Source organism: Mytilus californianus, unplaced genomic scaffold, assembly GCF_021869535.1.
Source record: "Mytilus californianus isolate M0D057914Y unplaced genomic scaffold, xbMytCali1.0.p SCAF_15, whole genome shotgun sequence".
NCBI lineage: Eukaryota > Metazoa > Mollusca > Bivalvia > Mytilida > Mytilidae > Mytilus > Mytilus californianus.
In genome coordinates this window covers 19,219,684-19,245,914 of record NW_026262637.1, presented here as the reverse complement: position 1 = coordinate 19,245,914, position 26,231 = coordinate 19,219,684, and the positions used below count along the sequence as shown (strand labels likewise).

General features: G+C 32.9%; 1 protein-coding gene across 1 annotated transcript in view; it reads left to right on the top strand.

The window, feature by feature from the left end:
- LOC127725594 (cleavage stimulation factor subunit 3-like) overlaps nucleotides 1–26,231 on the top strand; it is a 65,024-nt gene that overhangs the window by 34,475 nt on the left and 4,318 nt on the right. The window contains exons 4-20 of the mRNA XM_052232680.1: nucleotides 72–104; nucleotides 1,657–1,754; nucleotides 2,924–3,025; nucleotides 10,793–10,919; nucleotides 11,663–11,821; nucleotides 12,180–12,261; nucleotides 13,086–13,195; nucleotides 14,346–14,462; nucleotides 15,015–15,089; nucleotides 16,678–16,821; nucleotides 19,374–19,476; nucleotides 19,909–19,978; nucleotides 20,185–20,281; nucleotides 20,529–20,633; nucleotides 21,679–21,823; nucleotides 22,090–22,184; nucleotides 22,677–22,737. Of these exons, the coding sequence (XP_052088640.1) occupies nucleotides 72–104; nucleotides 1,657–1,754; nucleotides 2,924–3,025; nucleotides 10,793–10,919; nucleotides 11,663–11,821; nucleotides 12,180–12,261; nucleotides 13,086–13,195; nucleotides 14,346–14,462; nucleotides 15,015–15,089; nucleotides 16,678–16,821; nucleotides 19,374–19,476; nucleotides 19,909–19,978; nucleotides 20,185–20,281; nucleotides 20,529–20,633; nucleotides 21,679–21,823; nucleotides 22,090–22,184; nucleotides 22,677–22,737 (1,723 nt within the window). The remainder of the gene's footprint in view (nucleotides 1–71; nucleotides 105–1,656; nucleotides 1,755–2,923; nucleotides 3,026–10,792; nucleotides 10,920–11,662; nucleotides 11,822–12,179; nucleotides 12,262–13,085; nucleotides 13,196–14,345; nucleotides 14,463–15,014; nucleotides 15,090–16,677; nucleotides 16,822–19,373; nucleotides 19,477–19,908; nucleotides 19,979–20,184; nucleotides 20,282–20,528; nucleotides 20,634–21,678; nucleotides 21,824–22,089; nucleotides 22,185–22,676; nucleotides 22,738–26,231) is intronic.

The following is a 26,231-nucleotide window of genomic DNA, read 5'->3' as shown; positions in this document are numbered from 1 at the left end:
TGTTATAAACAGAAGAAATACAACTGCTTGAAAATGACATTTTTACGTAAATGCACCTCTTTATTTTACAGCTAAAGGCAAAGAATTTTGAAAGAGTAGAAAAGGTAGGAAAATAGGAAATGTATATGTAAAGGAAATGTTAAATCTCATTGATTTTATGAAATTTTGATTGCAAATTAACCATATAGAGCATCTATAAATATAAAACAAACTAGCTCCAAATAAGTAAAAAGATGTGGGAACTTCTCATGGAGAGCTACAATCAAATCATGGATGTTTTAGAAGTACTTTGAAGGAATATATGGCATACATACAATCCTATAGACTTGATACCCACTGTCTGTTGACTGTTGCGATTGATGGTTTACCATGATTGATCATGATTCAGGTACAGAGGGAAAGTAATATTTCTCTAAAATTGCCAAGGTTTTAGTTTTTACTGTAATTTTTTTTTGATAATATCTACTCCTTAAAAGGAAAACTAATCTAAGACTTTATTTTGTATTGAGAATTTTTATCTAAATTATTACTTTATTACCCAAGTGTCAATGGGAGATAATCCAATATACTCTCCTTTTTTCCCATGTAGAAAATCAGCAATATTAAAGATGTGTAAATGATTACTCACATTTTGCTACAAATAAAAACCTTATTTACACAGAACAGGTGATTGGTGGGTCGCCCCATTTAAAGAAAAATTATGTTCCCCCTTTTTATCCAAAAACATTAAAAGAGAGTTAAAGAACTTGATATTAGATGATGAAGAATAATATAGATTTTCCTTTCTCATTGGACTTAACAAGTGGTGTAATGGTTGGAAAAGAAAGCATATAGTTTATGTATTAGTTCATTGTATAAAATCTTGATTAAACACAAAGATGACAGTGCTTTTATTACTGTTCTTCATATTAAAGTCACAGTGAGGCTTTGTGGTATCTTTCACTTTTCTATTTAATGTTGTATTGACTATGGATGTCATGTCTGTAGTAAGTTAGCTTTATACCTACATGCCTTGCCTACATGTATATTGAATATAGAATAAGAAGATGTTGTATGATTGCCAATGAGACAACTCTCTACAAGAGATCAAATGACACAGAAATTAACAACTATAGGTCACCGTACAGCCTTCAACAATGAGCAAAACCATACCACAGTCAGCTATAAAAGGCCCCGAAATGACAAATGTAAAACAATTCAAATGAGAAACTTAATGGGCTAATTTATGTACAAAATAATGAACGAAAAACACATATGATACACTGCATCAAACAACAACCACTGAAATATAGGCTGCTGACTATGGACAGGAGACTTCGTTGTAGCCTTGTCTGGATAGTTTTGCCACATTTCTTCCCAATTAAACTGGTTTTTAATATTTCTTATGAATTAAACAGTTTGGGTTTTTAATGTTTTTTACCAATTAAACAGTTTGGTTTTTGATATTTGAAACCAATTAAACTTCAATTGGCTCAGGTGTTATATTGACAGTTTAACAGAGAGAAAAACAGTCAAATCAGTGTGTAAAAAAAACCCCAAACAGTTAAAGATTCATCATGTCATGGTAAAATGACATGTCCTTGTAAGTCCAATATGAGCGTTACATTTTTTTTCAAAATTTATGATGACCTTTTATATGCTTTTGTTATTTTTCAGTTATTTCAAAGATGTTTAGTAAAAGTATTAAACATAGACCTTTGGAAGCTGTATCTGAACTACATCAAAGATACCAAGGGTTCACTTCCATCTTACAGGTAATTCATCATAATTAATTTTATCCTTCTTTCTGTAAGAATGTTCTGAGATAATTAGAATTCATGTTATAGGTTAAAAACATATTCTTTATTTTGGCATACAGTTGAAATAAAATATCTGGAAAAAGCCTTTTATTGCCTGATTGTCATTACTTAACAGCTGTTTTTATTAGTATGCATTTGAATCATCAATCAATAGTTTAAGCACATGAGTAGGCAGAGCTTATAGCCTGATAGTCAGTACAACAGTTGTTTATAGTATATGTTCAGGCCCGTAGCCAGGGGAGTTCGAGGGGTTCGTACGAACTTTACTTTGAAAACAAATAAGAACTATTAATGTCGATGTTCTGTTTTAATTGTGACTATTAAAGTTGAGATTTTGTTTTGCATATTCAATGTTAAACACAACATGTTTCTATAACTAGTGAAAAGTTAAAAAGAAACAGACAAAAGGTGAAAATTGCAAACAGTTAACAAGAACACATTTTTATGCCCCCGCCGTAGTGGAGGGAGCATAAAGTTTTACCCTTGTCTGTCTGTACGTTAATACGTACGCCCCGTACAGACGTCCCAAAATTGGTTTCCGTTCTCTAACTTAAGTTTGCCTCAACCAAATGTTATGAATTTTATACACAATGCTTATTACCACAAAACACAGATCAAACCGAATTTTGGTGGCGTCATTTTGACCATTCTAGAGTTATGACCCTTTACAAATGGAAAAATTGCTGAAATATTTGTTTCTGTTCTCTAACTTTAGTTTGCCTCAACTAAATGTTATGAAACTTGTGCATAATGCTAATTACCACAAAACACAGATCAAATTCGAATTTTGGTGGCGTCACTTTTACCGTTCTAGAGTAATGCCCCTTTACATATGGAAAAATTGCATTTCCGTTCTCTAACTTAAGTTTGCCTCAACTAAATGTTATGAAACAAATACACAATGCTTATTACCACAAAACTCAGATCAAGTACAAATTTGGGTAGCGTCACTTTTACAGTTCATGAGTTATGTCCCTTTTTAACGGTATATGCAAGCGGGGGTATCATCTGTGTCCCGTGGACACATTCCCCATTTATTCTAAAATAAATCCGTCAACAATACATTGGATATTGTGTTTTGATTATATTCTGTTATGAATTTTGTGATATATTACTTATTTCAGAGAAAAGATGGCCCAGGCATACGACTTTGCTTTAGACAAGATGGGAATGGATATTATGTCCTATCAGATATGGGCTGACTATGTTAATTTTCTTAAATCTGTGTAAGTATATATTTGTACAAAAGTTAACAATTAGCATTTTTATTCTAGCTTATTTTTACACTCCTATTGAAATCTGATGCTTAAAGATACCTATGGTGCATTCTTTAGTGATAGCCCCTCAAAAATCCTGCAGTAATGTGCATGTTTCAAGTAATGGAGATCATTGGTCTGGTATTTGACCTTGTGTGACCAAAAAACTTTAGAAGTGGCATTTGCTGCTTCTTTACAAAGTATGTAACATTTAGGAGTAACAACAAAAACTGGTCCTATCCAAAACCAGTGTATTTGAGAAGAGCGACATGTCATCCTCTAAATACAGCCTGTTAAATATCAGGTTGAGGGTCTACAACAAAGTATTTCACTATCAAGCTCACATCCAGAATATATATATGTACATGTGATAATCACTGCTGGATGATGCCTGACAATTAATCAACCAAGCAGTCATTCTACTGAGGTGCTATATTGTTAAGATTTACCTCCTTGAAAGTCATAACAACTTTTCGAAGGAAATATCGGTTATTGATTTGGGGATGTACGGCGGGCGGGCAGCTGCCAAACAGTGTCTCTTCAATAACATGAAAACGCTGTGATGATTTTTTTTCAAATTTAGATGTGTTGTTTCTCGTGACTAAATGAAGGTCAAGTTCAATTTTCACGATTGTAGTATTTCTCCTTTTTGAGTTATTGCCATTTTTGTCTCGCCTTGACGGAGTCAAAAAGCGAGACATAGGTATGCTATTTCCGGCGGCTGCTGCGGCGTCAACAATGTATTAGTTTGTGATTAGGTCTAGTTCATGGTGAACCACTAGTTGTGGGTCAATGATATTTGGTATGCAGTTGTATTAGCATTGGCACATCTCATTACCATGGAGATTATTTGGCCCCACCCCCTCAGTCAAGGTCTATTGACTTTGAAACTTTGCTTAGTTTACATGTATTAGTTTGTGATTAAGTCTAGTTCATGGTGAACCACTAGTGGTAGGTCAATGATACTTGGTATGCAGTTGTATTAGCATTGGCACATCTCATTACCATGGAGATTATTTGGCCCCACCCCCTCAGTCAAGGTCTATTGACTTTGAAACTTTTGCTTAGTTTACATGTATTAGTTTGTCAGTTTAAGGGGAACCGTTAGTGGTAGGTCAATGATAATTGGTATGCAGTTGTAGAAGCATTAGCACATCTTATTTCCATGGAGAATATTTGGTCCTTACTTCTCAGTCATGGTCTATTGACTTTGAAACTTTTGCTTAGTTTACATGTATTAGTTTGTGATTAGGTCAGTTTAAGATGAACCACTAATGTTAAGTCAATGATATTCGGTATGCAAATGTATTGGCATTTGCAAGTTTCATTTCCATGGAGATTATATAACCCTACCCCCTAATCATGGTTCATTGACTTTGAAACTTTTACATAGTTTACAAGTTAATGTTTGTGTTTAGGTTTGTTTAAAGGGAACGACTTATGAAAAGTCAATGGTATTTGGTTTGCAGTTGCATTAGCATTGGCACATCTCATTTCCATGGAGACTGTTTAGCCCTGTACATTCAGTCATGGTTCATTGACTTTGAATATTTGCATAACTTACATGTTAAAGTATTGTAATTTTAATTTCAACATTTGCATTATCAAAATAACAAATAGGCGAGACATATCTCTGTGTTAACAGTTTATTAATATCCAAAAGTTGTATTTTTAAATATTTTTCTCTTGTAATCATAAGAATATGGTAAATGTCTTATCTCACAATTATAATTGGAGTGACAGATTTATTTGAAAATTTTCTATTTCCTAAGTGGTGATGATTATAAGCTATATTATTAGACATTTTGAAGTTAATTACATTACTAATTATTATATATGTAATGTTAGAATACTATGTTAAACCATAGTTCTGTTCAAAGGGAAATAACCCTTCAGATTTGCAAGTATTATTTTCATTATTAATTAGATCTGGGAAATATCTTAGCATGATAATAATTGGAGTGACAGATTTATTTGAAAATTTTCTGTTTCCTGATAAGATCTGTAGGACTGTATATATAAAGTTTGAAATTTACTAGTAGGACTATAAATGAAGTTTGAAATTTACTGTTCATTATTAGACACTTTGAAGATAATTACATTACTAATAATTATATATATAATGTTAGAGTTCTATGTTAAACCATAATTCTGTTCAAAGGGAAATAACCCTTCAGATTTGCAAGTATGATTTTCATTATTAACTAACCGGATTTTCGAAGGAAATATCGGTTATTGATTTGGGGATGTACGATGGGTGCTGCCAAACAGTGTCTCTTCAATAACATGAAAAGGCTGTGATGATTTTTTTTCAAATTTAGATATGTTGTTTCTTGTGACTAAATGAAGGTCAAGTTCAATTTTCATGATTTTAGTATTTCTCCTTTTTGAGTTATCACCATTTTTAATATCCAAAAGTGGTATTTTAAAATATTTTTCTCTTGTTATCATATTATGGTAAATTTCTTATCTCACAATAAAAATTGGAGTGACAGATTTATTTGAAAATTTTCTATTTCCTAAGTGGTGATGATTATAAGATATATATGTAATGTTAGAGTACTATGTTAAACCATAGTTCTTTTCAAAGGGAAATAACCCTTCAGATTTGCAAGTATGATTTCATTATAATTAGATCTGGGAAATATCTAAGCATATGATAATCATTGGAGTGACAGATTTATTTGAAAATTTTCTGTTTCCTGATAAGATCTGTAGGACTGTATATATAAAGTTTGAAATTTTCTAGTAGGACTGTATAAATGAAGTTTGAAATTTACTGTTCATTATTAGAAATTTTGTAGATAATTAAGTCTCCCTAAACCATATATATTCCTACCCCTACCCCCCTTCAATTTGAGAAAGTGCTTTCATCTTCTAAACGGTCGAGATCCCCACCCCTAAACCATATATCTTCTTCTATGGGACAATAAAAAAAATCAAATGAAATATTAGGGGAGACCCCGGGTTCACCCCCACCCCCCCTTCTTTTTGAGAACTTGTAAACGGTCGAGATCCCCACCCTGAAACCATATTTATTCTTGTATGGGACAATAAAACAAATCAAATGAAATATAGGGGAAGTCCAGGGGGGTCACCCCCACCCCCCTTCTTTTTGAAAACTTGTAAACGGTCAAGATCCCAACCCCGAAACCCATATATATTCTTGTATGGGACAATAAAACAAATCAAATGAAATTTAGGGGAAGTCCCCTTGGGTAACCCCCACCCCCCCTTCTTTTTGAAAACTTGTAAACGGTCAAGATCCTCACCCTGAAACCATATATATTCTTGTATGGGACAATAAAACAAATCAAATGAAATATAGGGGAATTCCATAGGGGTAACCCCCACCCCCCTTCTTTTTGTTAACTTGTAAACTGTCAAGATCCCCACCCCGAAACCATATATATTCTTGTATGGGACAATAAAACAAATTAAATGATGTAGGGGAAGTCCACGGAGGTAACCCTCACCCCCCTTCTTTTTGAAAACTTGTAAACAGTCGAGATCCCCACCCCTAAACCATATATATTCTTGTATGGGACAATAAAACAACTCAAATGAAATTTAGGGGAAGTCCAGGGGGGTCAACCCCACCTCCTTCTATTTGAAAACTTATAAACGGTCAAGATCCCCACCCCGAAACCATATATATTCTTGTATGGGACAATAAAACAAATCAAATGAAATAAAAGGTGAGTCCCCTGGGGTCACCCCCACCCCTCCTGTTTGAGAACTTGTAAACTGTCGAGATCCCCACCCCTAAACCATATATATTCTTGTATGGGAAAATAAAACAAATCAAATGAAATATAGGGGAAGTCCATGGGGGTAACCCCCACCCCCCCCCTTCTTTTTGAAAACTTGTAAACGGTCAAGATCCTCACCCTGAAACCATATATATTCTTGTATGAGACAATAAAACAAATCAAATGAAATATAGGGGAATTCCATAGGGGTAACCCCCACCCCCCTTCTTTTTGTTAACTTGTAAACTGTCAAGATCCCCACCCCGAAACCATATATATTCTTGTATGGGACAATAAAACAAATCAAATGAAATATAGGGGAAGTCCAGGGGGGTCACCCCCACCCCCCTTCTTTTTGAAAACTTGTAAACGGTCAAGATCCCAACCCCAAAACCCATATATATTCTTGTATGGGACAATAAAACAAATCAAATGAAATTTAGGGGAAGTCCCCTTGGGTAACCCCCACCCCCTTCTATTTGAAAACTTGTAAACGGTCAAGATCCTCACCCTGAAACCATATATATTCTTGTATGGGACAATAAAACAAATCAAATGAAATATAGGGGAATTCCATAGGGGTAACCCCCACCCCCCTTCTTTTTGTTAACTTGTAAACTGTCAAGATCCCCACCCCGAAACCATATATATTCTTGTATGGGACAATAAAACAAATTAAATGAAATATAGGGGAAGTCCACGGAGGTAACCCTCACCCCCCTTCTTTTTGAAAACTTGTAAACAGTCAAGATCCCCACCCCTAAACCATATATATACTTGTATGGGACAATAAAACAACTCAAATGAAATTTAGGGGAAGTCCAGGGGGGTCAACCCCACCTCCTTCTATTTGAAAACTTGTAAACGGTCAAGATTCCCACCCCGAAACCATATATATTCTTGTATGGGACAATAAAACAAATCAAATGAAATAAAAGGCGAGTCCCCTGGGGTCACCCCCACCCCTCCTGTTTGAGAACTTGTAAACTGTCGAGATCCCCACCCCTAAACCATATATATTCTTGTATGGGAAAATAAAACAAATCAAATGAAATATAGGGGAAGTCCATGGGGGTAACCCCCACCCCCTTCTTTTTGATAACTTGTAAACTGTCAAGATCCCCACCCTGAAACCATATATATTCTTGTATGGCACAATAAAAAAAATCAAATGAAATATAGGGGAAGTCCAGGGGGGTCACCCCCACCCCCCTTCTTTTTGAAAACTTGTAAACGGTCAAGATCCCAACTTCGAAACCCATATATATTCTTGTATGGGACAATAAAACAAATCAAATGAAATTTAGGGGAAGTCCCCTTGGGTAACCCCCACCCCCCCTTCTTTTTGAAAACTTGTAAACGGTCAAGATCCTCACCCTGAAACCATATATATTCTTGTATGAGACAATAAAACAAATCAAATGAAATATAGGGGAATTCCATAGGGGTAACCCCCACCCCCCTTCTTTTTGTTAACTTGTAAACTGTCAAGATCCCCACCCCGAAACCATATATATTCTTGTATGGGACAATAAAACAAATCAAATGAAATATAGGGGAAGTCCAGGGGGGCCACCCCCACCCCCCTTCTTTTTGAAAACTTGTAAACGGTCAAGATCCCAACCCCGAAACCCATATATATTCTTGTATGGGACAATAAAACAAATCAAATGAAATTTAGGGGAAGTCCCCTTGGGTAACCCCCACCCCCTTCTATTTGAAAACTTGTAAACGGTCAAGATCCTCACCCTGAAACCATATATATTCTTGTATGGGACAATAAAACAAATCAAATGAAATATAGGGGAATTCCATAGGGGTAACCCCCACCCCCCTTCTTTTTGTTAACTTGTAAACTGTCAAGATCCCCACCCCGAAACCATATATATTCTTGTATGGGACAATAAAACAAATTAAATGAAATATAGGGGAAGTCCACGGAGGTAACCCTCACCCCCTTCTTTTTGAAAACTTGTAAACAGTCGAGATCCCCACCCCTAAACCATATATATTCTTGTATGGGACAATAAAACAACTCAAATGAAATTTAGGGGAAGTCCAGGGGGTCACCCCCACCCCCTTCTATTTGAAAACTTGTAAATGGTCAAGATCCCCACCCCGAAACCATATATATTCTTGTATGGGACAATAAAACAAATCAAATGAAATAAAAGGCGAGTCCCCTGGGGTCACCCCCACCCCTCCTGTTTGAGAACTTGTAAACGGTCGAGATCCCCACCCCTAAACCATATATATTCTTGTATGGGAAAATAAAACAAATCAAATGAAATATAGGGGAAGTCCATGGGGGTAACCCCCACCCCCCTTCTTTTTGAAAACTTGTAAACTGTCAAGATCCCCACCCTGAAACCATATATATTCTTGTATGGGACAATAAAACAAATTAAATGAAATACAGGGGAAGTCCACGGGGGTATACCCCACCCCCTTCTTTTTGAAAACTTGTAAACAGACGAGATCCCCACCCCTAAACCATATATATTCTTGTATGGGACAATAAAACAAATCAAATGAAATTTAGGGGAAGTCCCCTTGGGTAACCCCCACCCCCCCTTCTTTTTGAAAACTTGTAAACGGTCAAGATCCTCTCCCTGAAACCATATATATTCTTGTATGGGACAATAAAACAAATCAAATGAAATAAAAGGCGAGTCCCCTGGGGTCACCCCCACCCCCTCCTGTTTAAGAACTTGTAAATGGTTGAGATCCCCACCCCTAAATCATATATATTCTTGTATGGGACAGAAAAACAAATCATATGAAATAAAGGGCGAGTATAGATTTTGAAAAGACATTGTATTAATGATAAATGAAATTTCAGATTTTTTTCTTCTTGTCTTTGGTAAATTGTTTGAAGAATTTTGTGGCAAGTTTGTTTGTTATTCTGTAAAAACTTAATTTTCTGAATGCTATATATTTTTTTTTGATATATTTAGATTTCTGATTTTGTGCCCAGTTTTCAAGTTTCTTTTCATTATTAATAAGATAATACCGCATTGGGGTCCAAAGGGGCCTAAATTAAACTTTTGTTTAATTTCATCAAAAATTGAATTCTTTGGTTCTTTGATATGCTGATTCTAACAATGTTTGAGTGTTAAACCATATCTAATTTTAGAGAACTTAGTCATCACTGATTGTTGTTATTATATTATTGATTATAATTTGAAAAATTGCATCATATCTTATTTTAGAAAACTATTTATCCAGTTTGAGTTATTTCCCTTTGCACAGAAAATATTATGGATAAAATTAACCTGTGTTTCATTTCAACATAAGTTAAATATATATAGGGTTCTTTCAAATGCTGATATCTAAACCTGTATTTAAATATTAGATTTTTGGGCCCAGTTTTCAAGTTGGTCCAAATCAGGGTCCAAAATTAAACTTTGTTTGATTCAACAAAAATTGAATTTATGGGGTTCTTTGAAATGCTGAATCTAACCATGTATTGAGAGATTTTGGGTTGTGGGCTCCTTTATCAAATTGGTCCACATTGAGGTCCAAATTAAACTTTTGTCTGATTTCATCAAAAATTGAATTCTTGGGTTTCTTTGATATGCTGATTCTAATATGTACTTAGATTTTGGATATTGGACCATAATAGGTAAATGTTCAATTTCAAATTTTTCAGTTCTTTGACCACATTTATTTTGTGTCACAAACCCATGCTGTATCAAATATTCAATCACAATCAAAATTCAGAGCTGTTTTAAGCTTAAATGTTGTGTCCATACTTGCTCAACTGTTCAGGGTTCGATCTCTTCTGGAAAATCCAGTTTGCTGTTTCTCTGACAGCCTCTTGTCCATTCTAAATAAATTACTGCATGAATATGAACCAAACAAGCGTGTATAAATCAGCTTTAACTTAGTCAGCAATTATGGTAAGAATTGTCTTATATATCAGTCTGACAATCATTCCACATTTCCTTATTTATAAATTGATGATAATTTTCTTGTTTTACAGGGAAGCAGTTGGATCATATGCAGAAAACCAGAGAATAACAGCTGTACGGAAGGTCTACCAGAGAGGAGTTGTCAATCCAATGATTAATATAGAAATATTCTGGAAGGAATATTGTGCTTATGAAAACGTATGGCAATTTATTACAGATATTGTTTTAAGAAGCAGCATATGGGGTGGTTTTACATGACACAACTAATCCATGAAATACTAGAAAACTACTATAAAATATATGAAAGGAACAATGCTTTCAGTACTGTTCTCTATCTTAACTGTTGCTAGATGTAGGAATTCAATCCTGTTATTTGCAGAGGGATGATGAGGTGCAGTCGGTTTATCATTTACAATAGAATTTGTTAAAGTTATATGTTGAAAGTTATAGTTCATTCTGGATACTTACGTTTACTTTGGGAATAAAACTGACTTCCATGAAAAATTGATGTATATTGAAATAAAGAAGTGAACAAGAAAAACATGAAAATAGAACCTCAAGGACAGGTTGGGACATAGAAATTTAAACTCAGTGAAAATAAACCACTTTACAGTAATAAATTACATTGAATCCAATCAAATACTGTAAATTCAGAAATTATTGCGTGCATTTATTATTGCGATTTTGTCATTTTAGACTAAAATGCGATTTTAATTTCTGCGATATTGAGAAAACTCCTGTTAAATTCATATAAAAAATTTCAAAATGCGAGTTCAAATTATTGCGATTATAACTCTGTCGCATTTTTCGCAATAATAAAAACATCGCAATAATTTCTGAATTTACAGTAACCAAATTTCTATTTATGCAAGGCAGAAAGTTCATAAACATCTCAATGTTCTTTATATGGAATGATGAAAGTCTTCATTTTCTATTTTCAGAGTATTAATCCTCTGATTGCCAAGAAAATGACAGAAGATAGAGGTAGAGAATATATGAATTCTAGACGTGTTGCTAAAGAATATGAGGCAGTGACGAGAGGAATAAATAAAAATATGCCATCCATACCTCCAATGAATATACCTGAAGAAGCTACACAGGTGGGTCTTGAAAAGATCTCCCCCCTAATCATGAACTAAATTGATTGGAACTTTAATATGTCATACAAATTATAATCTTCAAATTGTACTTCTTGGTAATGATTTCTGTCATAATTGAAATCAAGGCTCATTGAAGTTGAATTAAAGTGTTACATTATTTTATTATGTTAATAAGTTTTTGCTTATTTAATAAAAAGTTGTGACTAAAAATATAATTATATATATAAATATGTTATCATAAATGAAAAAAAGCAGTGGATAAAGAAATACAAAGTTCAAAATCTAATAGTTTGGTTGTGAAGTTTTAAGTTCCAAGTAGTTAAATTGTTGTTGAAAGATGTAAAAACCTAATTTTCAGGTGGATTTGTGGAAGAAGTATATTTCATGGGAAAAAAGTAATCCTTTGAAGACAGAGGACCATGCTCTTATAACCAGAAGAGGTAATTTATCTTTCTTTATTATTTTATATTCAGTTATAAAAAAATCCTACTTCAAAATGAATCAAAGGAACTTGTACTAGAACTTTTGTATTCTAATGAAATGAAATGAAGTTTATTATTTTCGACACCTTTCTAATTGACATATAAAACATGTTTTATTATTGTATCGGTCCTTGTTTTATGTACAGCAAAAACAAGCTCACTTTCAGTACAAAACAGTCTGAAAATGGTTTAAAAAATATGGCCCTCAATCAAACCTCGCTTTCAGTACTAAACAGTCTGAAAATGATATAAAAAATGGCTGTCATTCAACCTCACTTTCAGTGCCAAACAGTCTGAAAATGGTATAAAAACTGTGGCTGTCAATCAACCTCATTTCAGTACAAAACAGTCTGAAAATGATATAAAAAATCTATGGCTGTCAATCAAACCTCACTTTCAGTATCAAACAGTCTGAAAATTGTATAAAAAACTATGGCTGTCAATCAACCACATTTTCAGTGCCAAACATTCTGAGAATGATATAAAAAATCTATGGCTGTCAATCAAACCTCACTTTCAGTACCAAACATTGTGAGAATGGTATAAAACACTATGACTGTCAATCAAACCGAATTCTACTGTTTTCCTACCTTCAAAATTAAAAAAAAACGAAGTAAAAATAATGGAGTGTAATTTTCATATTTGATACATGGACATACTGACTGATACTTGAGTATTTTAATTTTTCATTGACATCCCTAATAAAAATCAAAGCAAGATAATTTTTGTCCACTCTTTGAGTGTTACCCCTGAAGTGAAATGATCTGTATAATATATTTCAGTAATGTTTGCTTATGAACAGTGTTTACTCTGTCTGGGACATCATCCTGACATCTGGTATGAAGCAGCATCATATTTGGAACATTCAAGTAGGATTTTAACAGAAAAAGGGGTAAGGTTTGCCAATACTTTTATTATTCATGAGGGAAAAAAAATCTTTGTCAAAACTTAAAGTAATTATGATTGATATTTAGATAAAAGGATTGTCATAATAACTTAAAAATTTAATTCACACATGTATGATATTTCCATTTTTGTATTGAAATTATTCACACATTTTTACATTTTGATATGTCTATTTTTATATTGAGAAAGTTTTGAATGATAGTTTTACAAATGTTCTAACATGTGAGACAAAAACCATTATGTCATGGCCACCTATTGACCTTTCATTTAGATTTGTTTGAAGGTTTCTTAACTTTTAGGTTAACACTTTCCCATCTTATTGTTTGTAACTGTTAGTCATAATCCAAGTTATATTATTGCTGAAAACATGTGCACACAAAGGTTCTTTAAAGTATAAGATAAAATTGTCCATTTCATGTAACTTCTTATAAATCAATTGAAACAATTGCTGCAATTAATTGTAGTTTTGCAAATTTGAAATGATACTAAATATAGAATATAAGTCAGCATGCTAATTTCGTCTGATGTAACAGAAATTTCTGTTTGCTGTTTTTTGAACCATGGAAACAAATTTTAGTTTTATATTACAATTTCAGGAAATGCTGCTTACAATTATTGTTATCGAATTTAAAATGTGAATTTAAATTTTTGTGAAACCTATCGAGTAATAAAAACATGTAAGAATTTCTGAATTTACAGTATATGAAACTAACATAATATAAGTTTTATAAGAAAGAAATCTTTTGTTTATTCTAAATCAGTGCTATGGAATGGACTACCACACATAATGTGTAAAGCCCAAAACACTTTTATAAGATTCTGTTTTTCTACAATGTATTATTATTATTTCTATATATTTTAGTTTTTTTTTATTATTTACTACATGTACCTCTTGAACAGTTTTATATCTTATCATGTTAATAATGATACATTGAACTACTTGACTGTAAATTAACTATGTGTAAATATCTGTTTTTGATTGTATTGTAATTTGTATGTGAGGGCCTCAGGGCAGATTAGTTTGTTGTAATTAACTGTATTTACCCTCTTTAAATAAAGAATTTATTATCATTATCATTATTATTATTATTATTAAGATATAACATTATTTTGAAGTTACTAAATACATTTTGCAGGACCAAAATGCTGGGAAAATGTTTGCAGATGAAGCTGCTGCCATCTATGAAAGGTCAATTACTACATTGATGAAAAGTAATATGTTGCTGTTCTTTGCTTATGCTGATTTTGAAGAAGTGAGTGAAATGACTGTTGAATGTATGGCTCTGATAATTATAATATAAAAAAGAAGATGTGGTATGATTGCCAATGAGACAACTCTTCACAAGAGACCAAATGACACAGAAATTAACAACTTTAGGTCACCGCTCAGCCTTCAACAATGAGCAAAGCCCATACGCCTTTTAATTCAATCACATATGAATAACAGGAGATTTGGGGTATATAGGTCATTGAGAAAACAACCCAAAGACAAAAAAAACTGAACAGAGGTCAACATACAGTCTTCAATAAAATTTGCGTATCTGAGCAACGTTTCAAGCTATAATTCACCCATGTCTAGAAAAATAGTAAATGAATTAAATAGAGACTATCAAAGATCTTTCAAAACAACAAGGTATCACAAAGGACACTTATTGATGCCAACATTTGAGAATGGGTGTTCATTAGAAAAGAAATTCAAAAAGTCAATTTCAGGAAAGGAAAAATACCGGGTAAGTATTTAACGTACATATATTGTGCAATACTTTATTCCAAATTAAACTTTTTATGCCTATTTTTTTTAACAGGGAAGAATGAAGTATGAAAAGGTGCACACCATTTATAAAAGATTTCTTGCCATGCAGGATACGGATCCCACTTTGGTAAATACATTATATATTTATTAAAATTCCAGCCTCAGACTGTTCCAAAATCAGCTACATAGTGTTTTGGTCTTTGATGAATAGTTGTCTCATCAGCAATCTCCCAAAGGGAGGGGAAAACTGATTTTACATCTGTCTGCCTGTCTGTCTGTCTGTCTGTCTGCATCTACAAGTCATGACTTCTAGACACCAGTCCAGACATCATCTGACTATGCCATACCATGTGACACATTTTCTGTACCTTTCAATGTTCTACTTCCTCTTTGCTGAAAACTTATAAAATGTCATGCAGGTTTATGACATTTTTGTCACAACTTTCTCAGCAACTGCATCATACCTTCTTGAAATATATGTGGAAATATAATAAATCAGGAACATGCTGTTTTTGAAAGTAGTAATTGTACTTATGGTTGAGAATTTTTAAAGTTGTCCCTCGTATTATTATACCCTATATAAGAAAGTTCTTCTTTATGGTAATTAGCAGTTCATGCCTTTTTTCCTTAAAGGCTGTTATCACCATGTGTCCATGTCTATGGATGCCATGTGTCACCATGTGTCCATGTCTATTGATGCCATGTCATTTTGACCTACAGACTGTTTGCACCATACAGTTTGTAAATTGACAACATTCTAATTAATTTCCAGAAATATAATCATACCATTCTAAATTATTGTCCATTTGATACTTTAAAGGTTTCCTTCTAGAGTCAATTTCATGGGATCTAACGCGTATATTTCTTTTAAGACTTTATAGACCTTATCGCTATTTGAAAATCAGCTGCTTGTTACCCAATAACAAAATTGTAATGAACTGTCAAATTCAGATCTAGAGAGGGGATGCTGACTGCTTATAACTAAAACAGTAAAAATTGATACTCTCATTTTCTTGCCTGTAGCTGCTTTATTTCAAACACAAATATTTGCTTTCATTGAATAAAGGTACTGATTATCTTTTTTAAAAATGATTTCTGCATTAACTGCTGAAAACGACTATTGCTGGGCATTGCTCTATGGACTGCTTCCTTACATTTGATTTTAACTCTGTACCACTAGTTTGTTAACTGCTTTCAATTAACTGTTAATTTTACGTTTAAACAAAAAAGTATTTGGACAACAGTTCTTTTGTTTTACTTCTAGATTTGAATTGTGTTGTCAAACAAAATAACAGATTTGTACTCTTAACAAATTCCTGCCCCTACCCCATTTCCTGCCTTTTATCAACCTACCTAATTGATTTGTTTGATTTCCTCTTGTCCTTACTATGCATCAAATATTTCCAAGTAGAAACAAATGTCAACCAGTAGACAAAAAATTGTATAGATTTTCAAATACACGTATAAACCTTGGGCACTTTGTCATGAAATAGAATTTCCTTCATAATATAATTTACAAGTGAAAGAAATATTCTGTAATATTATTTCCACTGGAACAAATATTATAGTATTTGTTTCTTACGAAATAATGGATATAGAATATTTGTTCTAATTGGAACAGATATTATATCATTGTTTAAAACAGAGTTCCCAGGGGAACTTATGTTAGGCCGTGTAATTATATGTTGACAAATTAATAACTAAATTTCTTTCAGGGCTATATACAATATATGAAATTTGCCAGAAGAGCAGAAGGGATAAAGTCAGCACGTCTTGTATTCAAAATGGCGAGAGAAAACAATAAAACAAAATATCAAGTTTATGTGGCAGCAGCATTGATGGAATATTACTGCAGCAAGGTCAGTGAAAGATTAGATTATTAAAATGAATGTGTACTTGTAGCGGTTGAGTATTTAGTAAAAACCTACTGACAGCAATCAAGTCATCAATTGACAGCAGTAAATAATTAAATTGTTGTTGTTATTGCTATGATAATGCAGCAGTAGAAATGTTGATTAGATATTGGACATTATGTTGAGGAAATAGATCCATTTACTCTTATTTATTTGAGAAAATAAATTGTCTGCTCAGACTAGAGATTTGTACCCATTTTTTTTTTTAATTCTGGTATATTAACTACTTAAATTACGATTTATGTATCCCCATTAAATAGAAACTTACTTTGATTGCAATATGTTGACTGTTAAGTCCTACACATGCAGCTCATGATTTTGTAGACCTCCTGTATTTGTAAGCATGCATTTTTTTCCGTTTGTATAATTTCCATGACATGAAATGTCCTAGTGTGTATCTTTTTTAACACTAGCGTGTTTATTCTAATTGAAATAAAACCCTAGGGAAAAGTTTTCATGGAATTTTACACTTGTGAATTTATTCCAAAAGGTTGGAGTACACTGCCGGAAAAGATTCATTATAGCATATATATATGTTGTTTTAGAACCATGCCATATTTGAAAATTCATTGGAGAGTGAACTCATAGTTTCCTTTTAGATTAAACTATGTTCCTTCTGGAATTGTTATATGTTATCATGACTTTTTATAAAACTACTGGTATAATGCATATAAGCAAGAATAGTTTATGAACAAATTGAAAGTCTATGTCTATATGAACATGTATAATTTAATCCCAAATAAAAGTATCATTGGCAGACTTTGGTATCTATGCCTATATGAACATGTATAATTTAATCCCAAATAAAAGTATCATTGGCAGACTTTGGTATCTATGCCTATATGAACATGTATAATTTAATCCCAAATAAAAGTATCATTGGCAGACATTGGCAGACTTTGGTATCTATGCCTATATGAACATGTATAATTTAATCCCAAATAAAAGTATCATTGGCAGACTTTGGTATCTATGCCTATATGAACATGTATAATTTAATCCCAAATAAAAGTATCATTGGCAGACTTTGGTATCTATACCTATATGAACATGTATAATTTAATCCCAAATAAAAGTATCATTGGCAGACTTTGGTATCTATGTCTATATGAACATGTATAATTTAATCCCAAATAAAAGTATCATTGGCAGACTTTGGTATCTATGTCTATATGAACATGTATAATTTAATCCCAAATAAAAGTATCATTGGCAGACTTTGGTATCTATGCCTATATGAACATGTATAATTTAATCCCAAATAAAAGTATCATTGGCAGACTTTGGTATCTATGCCTATATGAACATGTATAATTTAATCCCAAATAAAAGTATCATTGGCAGACTTTGGTATCTATGTCTATATGAACATGTATAATTTAATCCCAAATAAAAGTATCATTGGCAGACTTTGGTATCTATGTCTATATGAACATGTATAATTTAATCCCAAATAAAAGTATCATTGGCAGACTTTGGTATCTATGCCTATATGAACATGTATAATTTAATCCCAAATAAAAGTATCATTGGCAGACTTTGGTATTTTGTTTAATTATTTACAGTTTTATTCCAAAATTACAAAAAATTCTGCCAAATTAGAGTTTTGACCCAGATTTCACAGTCCACTGAACATGGAAATGTGATAGTGCTAGCAGGGCATGGTGTCCTATGGACATGTATTCTTGTTTGCTTCTAATAAGCAGTTAAAGTTTCAATGAATGGTGCTAAACATAATTTTTTAGTACCTTTCATTCCTTGGATTGTCTATTAACTATATTCAAGACAAACTGAATTTCTGACTGTTACTGGTACCTGATCAATAGTGCATTCATATTAGTTACTACAAAGATAAAATTGAGAATGGAAATGGGGAATATGTCAAAGAGACAACAACCCGACCAAAGAGCAGATAACAGCCGAAGGCCACCAATGGGTCTTCAACGCAGCGAGAAAATCCTGCACCCTGAGGTGGTCCTCAGCTGGCCCTCAAATAAAATTGTGTGCTGGTTCAGTGAAAATGGACGTCACACTAAACTCCAAAAACATATAAAGGAACTAAAATTAAAAAAACATACAAGACTAACAAAGGCCAGAGGCACCTAGATTTAAAGTTCTTCTTGTCTATTTGTGTTGTTAAAATTACCCTGAATTTAAGTGGTTAGCCTTGTCCCTTGTTTCACCATGCATCATTTAGAAATGAACAGTTGTTTAGACATTTTTCTTACACCTCAGCTGTTGACAGATTATTATGTACATGTATGTACTGGTACAATTATAAGTTACATGACAAGTTTACATTGTGAGTCACATAAACAACTCTTCATTTTGTTCCAGTTCCTCATTTCACTGTGTTACAGCCTGTAGAATGTTTGATGGGGTTGGGGGATATGTGCTGTGTCAGCACATCTTCTTGTCTTGTCTATGTTGATGAAATATGTTATTTCAATAAACTTATTAATAAAACTTCTTAAAATATTGTTATTCAAACCTAACAGGAGAAAAACGTGGCCCTGAAGATTTTTGAACTCGGATTGAAAAAATACGGAGGACATCCTGAATACGCTCTTTGTTACATGGATTTTATGTCACATTTGAACGGTAAGTCAGACAAAATGCTATGATTACGTATTAGAGTACATATTCCTCAAAAGCTCGTTTATTTGCAGATTTATGATTTCTATTTCCGTTCACTTTTACTAAGGAAGTCAGATTGTATGTTATAGACTTAGGTTTTTTGAAATTTACATTTTACTCCAGTTACAGAATATTTATTAAAAGGAAATATTAAATGAGATATCTTTCTGCATGTTACAGTTATTTCAAATTAACAAAGCTAACATTACTAGAGTTTGTACAATAAAAAGGTTTGGGTACTGTAATATGTTTATATGATTCAAAGAAATGTGAGAAACAGTCTCTTTTCTTAAATAGTTGATGTTGATAAGGAGGCAGAAGAATTTTTTTTGTATGTCTATTTTTAACTACATGTTGTATTACTATTAACTTAAATGTTGATTTTTTTTCTTTCAGAGGATAATAACACAAGAGTACTGTATGAGCGGGTATTATCTTCTGGACAAATACTTCCTGAAAAATCTATGTAAGTATGAGAAAATAGGAAAAAAATTCTCACTTGAATAATTGATTGTTAATTGGTTTATGTCCAGCACCTTCTCACTTGGTAATACAAACTTAGATGTATGGTACTATATAGTTGTAAATCAATTTTTGATAAATTCACAGAGTAACTGTTCGTTTGATTCACATACTGTGTTCCATGTTTTGTAAACTTATTTTTGTTTTCAGAGAAATATGGAGTAGATTTCTGGCCTTTGAATCTGAAGTTGGAGATTTAGCCTGTATACAGAAAGTAGAAAAGAGAAGAGCGCAGGCAATAGAAAAGGTATGTTGAACAATATAATTGAAATTACTTTGAATCAAATCATTAATTGTTTTGTTCCAGGAGTTAAATGACATGTATAAATCAGAATTGAATAGTAATTAAAGTAAAAAAGAGATTTAAAAAAATTGTAATTAATCAAAAAAGAAAATACCTTTATTGCTTTTCTGGACGGATTTTCATCAGAACCCTAAGAGCCAACAGACATGAATATTTCTGTTAGTAAATATGTCTGTTTAATGAATTCCAGGTTCAAGAATTTGAAGACAAAGACACAGCTCTGTTGATAGATAGATATAAATACATAGATTTGTATCCTTGTACACAGACAGAATTAAAAGCTATTGGCTATTATGTAAGTATCCATACTTCAGATCTTGTTCTTTGTACTTATAATTGTCTGTTCCATTCTTCAATTATCTTTTTAAATATGAAGTTGGCGTAACTTTGTAAATTAACTCTGCAATGAAAGAAAATTGTTATTATGTTCTTTACTTTAAATTATCCCATTTGCCAATAGTTTTGCTAGGTAAATGAAATATGTGGCAATTTTTCTTATAATTGAAATATTTGTGTAGCTTTCCGCTCACTTTGGGCCATGTAAGCTAATACCATCACTTGGGGTCCATTGTTGTTGTCATAGTAAACTTTAAAACAAAATGTTCTCTCCCACTGGTTCAATTTCAACCTAACATAGACTGAATGATCCTATAGAGTATCTAGTAAAATGCAAGTAAATGTCTAATATCTTGAAAATCATATTAGATAGAGAAAATCTGTCGAGATGTACTTACTTTCCATTTCACATGAAAATTATCAGACAACTCATTATAGAAGATATTGCCCTTAAATGATGATTTTCATTTATCAATGTTCATATTTTCCAAATGATCTGGAAAATTATAATAGATATAATGAAAATTTAACAGCAAAAACTATCAGCATTGCAAGATCTACAAAAATGCCAATATTACTAAAACCTTCACATGATCTCCTTGTTGGTGTTAAATGATGATTTTAGACCAATCTTTATGTTTTTTCGTGTTATTGTCCCTCATTATTATGCCAATTTATTAGGAGGAAAATAGCCTAGTTTAGTTTTTTTTCCATAACATAAGATAGGCTGATTCAAGTGAAATAACATTCAGAAATATTCAATGTAAAGGACTATTTAACACATATAAAGGGAGGTGTGACTTCTTCGAATTTTTTGTTTGTAGTTACTGTGTTGTGTAAAAAACCGTAAAATTCATTTGAGATTTCCAATCAATATCTTAAATTTGAACACATATTATTGCTTTTATATACTTGTATGTGCATGATCTACTCAAACAGCAAGTACTTCAGGCTCCATCCAGTTCTAAGTTGTCACTATAGGTATAATATGTATATACTTTCAGGATCTAGTTAAACAACAGGTAGTTCAGGCTCCATCCAGCTCTGTGACTAAGGCTGTAATGATTGAGGAGGATAATAAAAGACAACCAGAGTACCCAAAGCCTGACATAGAACAGATGTTGCCATTTAAACCAAAGGCTGTTGTTTGTAAGACTTTATTTGAATTCTTATCAATGTTTTTACAGTCTAAAATAAAAACTATAGCCATTTACATTAATAATGATTAAAGCTACCTGTTGAGTAAATCAAAGAAAAATGGATTAGGCAAAAGATTAATTAATATGGGAAATTCAGTTTGCATTGGTGAAATCTGGTTTTTTTCATAGCGTGTTTTAAAGTATATGAAAAAGCTACATTGAATTTTCTTTAGAAATTTTCCGTTGTGATGTTACTTGTACCCATTTCTGTTTCAGTGCCTGGTTCCCATCCTGTCTCTGGTGGAGAATTCCCTCCACCTCCAGCAGCTGGTAGCCTTATGACAGTGTTACCACCTCCAGAATGTTTCCATGTAAGTGTAAACTTCACAGAAAGCAATCTTAATCTAGAGAACAGTATACAAACAATACTAATTAAAAGTAACAAGACAGGCGTTAACCTAGATCATGACGGAAGACGAATAAAAAACGTAAAACATTTAAATCTACTAATCGTTTTGGCAATACAAAATACTGTTTTAAAAAAAATGCAGTGGCATCAGGCACTACAGAAGGGTAAGCATTCCTGTTTTGAGACAAGCCCGAAATGGGTTAAATTTGATAATAGTCATATTTGGTAAAAGGATGTGAAGCACTTGAGGAAGTGTGTCCTAAGATCAGCTGTTTTTAATATTTTCCCACCTATATTGAACTCTTACCATTGCTGCTCATCTCTCAATAAATAAATCTTCAGTGAAAACAGTGGCTAATTTCAAGTCAAGATCAAAATAATTATACTTTATGTGTTGATACTGTAACTATATATGACTACTGAGGAATTTTTTCATGAACATTTTTTTTTACAGGGACCATTTGTTTTAATGGATAAATTTATAGAACATATGAAGAATCTGACTCTACCAGAAGGTATAGTTTAAAATCTATTTCTCACATTCTAAAAGTAACACTATAAAAACATAGGAGGTCTGACAAAAGTGCCTTTTTTTCCTTGAAATTTGATAAGAAAATTAACACCTTGTAGAGTTATGTCAATTTTTTTGAAAATGACTAAGATGATATAATCTGGTCAGAAATGTCATGGACATGTCAAAATAGACATTTTTGGTTATTTATGCCTAGTTGTTGGTAAATCTAAATATGAACAATAGCCTTACCCAAAATGATATTTCGCTCCCATCTCATGTAAGTATAGATATTAGTCGCAAAACGTTTTATTGGGCAAGGGTGTTGCTCATGTCTAAAAATATTAAAGACAAGGTCTCAAAAAGAGGCTATTAATGGCAGTTTTTCATTAAATGCAAGAAGTTTTAAAGCCTAAAGCAAATAAGTAAGAACATTTTCAAAAATACAAATACTGATTTCTAACAGATTAAAATATATAGATGTTATTTTATATACTTATAATTCTTTTTTGATTTTTATACGACCGCAAAAAAATTTTGTGGTCGTATATTGGTATGACGTTGGCGTCGTCGTCTCCGGCCTCGTCGTCGTCGTCCGAAGACACATTGGTTTTCGCACTCTAATTTTAGTTTAAGTGAATGGATCTTTTTGAAATTTTACCATAAGGTTAAATACCACAAAAGGAAGGTTGGGATTGATTTTGGGGGTTATGGTACCAACAGTTAAGGAATTAGGGGCCAAAAAGGGGCCAAAAATAAGCATTTTCTAGTTTCCAGACAATAACTGTGGAACAGTGTATGGATCTCTCTGAAATTATACTACAAGTTTCCATACCACAAAGGGATGGTTAGGATTTGCTTTGGGGGGTTATGGCTCAAACCGTTTAGGAATTAGGGGCAAAAAAGGGGGAAAAACAAGGTTGTCCTGGTTAATGGACAAATACTTTAGTACAAAACATAATTTAAAGCAGTGTAAGGGAGATAAATCAAATACATCATTGAAATTATCTCCCTTACACTGCTTTTAAATTATGTATACAGTAATGATTAATGAACAATAAAGATAATTTAAAACAGTGTAACCTTTTATTTAAAAAAACTGATATGTACCCCACTTGAATAACTTGAAGTATACTGGTTTACCTATGTATTTATACCCCACTCACAAAGGGGGTGGTATATTGCAATGACCTTGTCTGTCTCCTCATCTGTCTATTTGTCTGTTCTTCTGTTTGTTTGTCTATACGTGTCTTTCCTTTGTCACATATATAGAATGTGGTGGAGTTAAACATGTCTATTCGTATCTTTCCTTTGTCACATATATAGAATGTGGTGGAGTTAAACATGTCTATGGGAGCTATACCCTCCCCTTACTTAGGGCAGTGGTGTAACAGCACAACATTCGAAGAACAAACTAAAAATCTGTTGAAAATGGCTTGTCTAGTCAGATCAGCACAAATCACAAAAAAACATAAGGATAAATGACACAAAGTATTGATCTAAGAGTACTCACAATTACTGAAAGGTAATTCAAAGCCATTAACAACTAATAAATAAATCATGCTCTCCCAGACTAAAGTATCAACCAGTACACATCCAACAGATTTAGTAAAGACATCATAAACAGTCGGAGAAAAAGCATGATCATATTCAATGCCAAAATATAAGAACATAACAGGATGTAGGACCATAAGTTTTCATAAATGAATACTACTGTGGATTAATTTATTTTCGTGGATACTAATTTTCCCTGAACGAGGAAAATTTTTTTGTTTCTTTGTTTTAACACTTGATAATAGATTTTTTGCACTAAAGCTGTTTACAATGAGGAACTTGTATTTTCGTGGATATTTGATTTCTTGGTTTAGGCAATGTTTGCATACAAGCCTTTAGAAAATTTGAACTTCGTTGAACATTTAAACTCATGGTTTACCTGTACCAACGTCATGTGTTATTTATTTTCTGTATTAAGGAGGGATTTTCATATAGTCTGAAACTGTAATTTTGAGTTTTACCATGCAAGAGATTTTCAGATCTGCTAGGCAATCATTTTCAGTTTGTTATATCATCTGAGCATGGAATTTTTTGTTTTAATCTATGAGCAGGGCTTACTTTGCAGGATGTTGTGTAAAACTTCCTTGTTTTTTGCAGGTTAGGTTCAGATCATTGATGTAGTTTCAGAGATAAAAAAAATATGAAAATATATTTCCTTATTAAGTTCAGAGGAAAGTATGTGCCATCTTTGCTCATGTTTGAGAAGTCTGATATTGCTCTAAAGTCTGATTGCCATTTTGGTAACTTAGCTAAGTCCATCATGTCCATATAGAAAACATGAAAATTGCCGACCCAGAATTGTGGTGGCAAGTTTCTGTTTAAAAATCATAAAAGATTCATTATCCGGCAGATTAAAATACATCATTGGCTTCCTCATTCATTTTTCTCAACCAATATTTACCTTTATTTCACTATCTATCCCCTAGTTGCAAAAACTAAAGCTTTTTTCCCCTAAACCCTCCATTTTCTGGTACATACTTTGACTATGAACAAGTTGACGCACCACTGTGTTATTTCCTTTTGTGAGAATAGAAATGTGGTTGTAAAGTTATGCATATGACCCTGATATCCTGCATATATTTACAAGTATTGCCTCATCTATATAAGTCATCATTGTATTCTGCTGTATGCAAATAAAACAGGTGCCAACCTACTTGCAAAAAATCGCAGCCTTGATTCAAAATTCTGTGGGGTAATATCACAAGATATCAATATCTTAGTGAAAGCTATTCATTGCCAAAAATTGAGGGTTGAGGAGAATTAAAAAAACATTTTGTGCTACAGGGGGGTTGGGGTGAATAAAAGTAAATACTGGTGAAGAATAATGAATGATGTATGAATTATTTGCTCAACATTGGAGCTATTACTAACGGATCATAATAAAACTATGCAGTATAACTTGGTTTTGCCAATCTTTTGTTGGTGGACAGATGCTATGTTGCATATTTTATTTCTTTGCTACTTCTAAAATTGCATCACAATTTACTTATTTACAAGCGACAGGCAACTCTATGACGACTCCCCTTACTATCCTCTAGTTGGTCAACATGTTTATGCTGTCACAGTGACATCACATTATTTTTTAGCTCACCTGGCCCAAAGGGCCAAGTGAGCTTTTCTCATCACTTAGCAGCCGTCGTCGTCGTTAACTTTTTACATTTTGAACTTCTTCTAGAGAACCACTGAATGGAATGAAACCAAACATGGCATGAATGTTCCTTATGAGGTGCTGACCAAGTGTTGTTACTTTGAAGCCGATCCATCATCCAAGATGGCCGCCAGCGTGGGACTTGGTTTAACATAGGACCCTATGGGAAATACATACAAATGTCTTCTTTTAGAGAACCAGTGAATGGAATGAAACCAAATATTGCATGAATGCTCCTTATGAGGTTCTGACCAAGTGTTGTTACTTTGAAGCCGATCCATCATCCAAGATGGCCG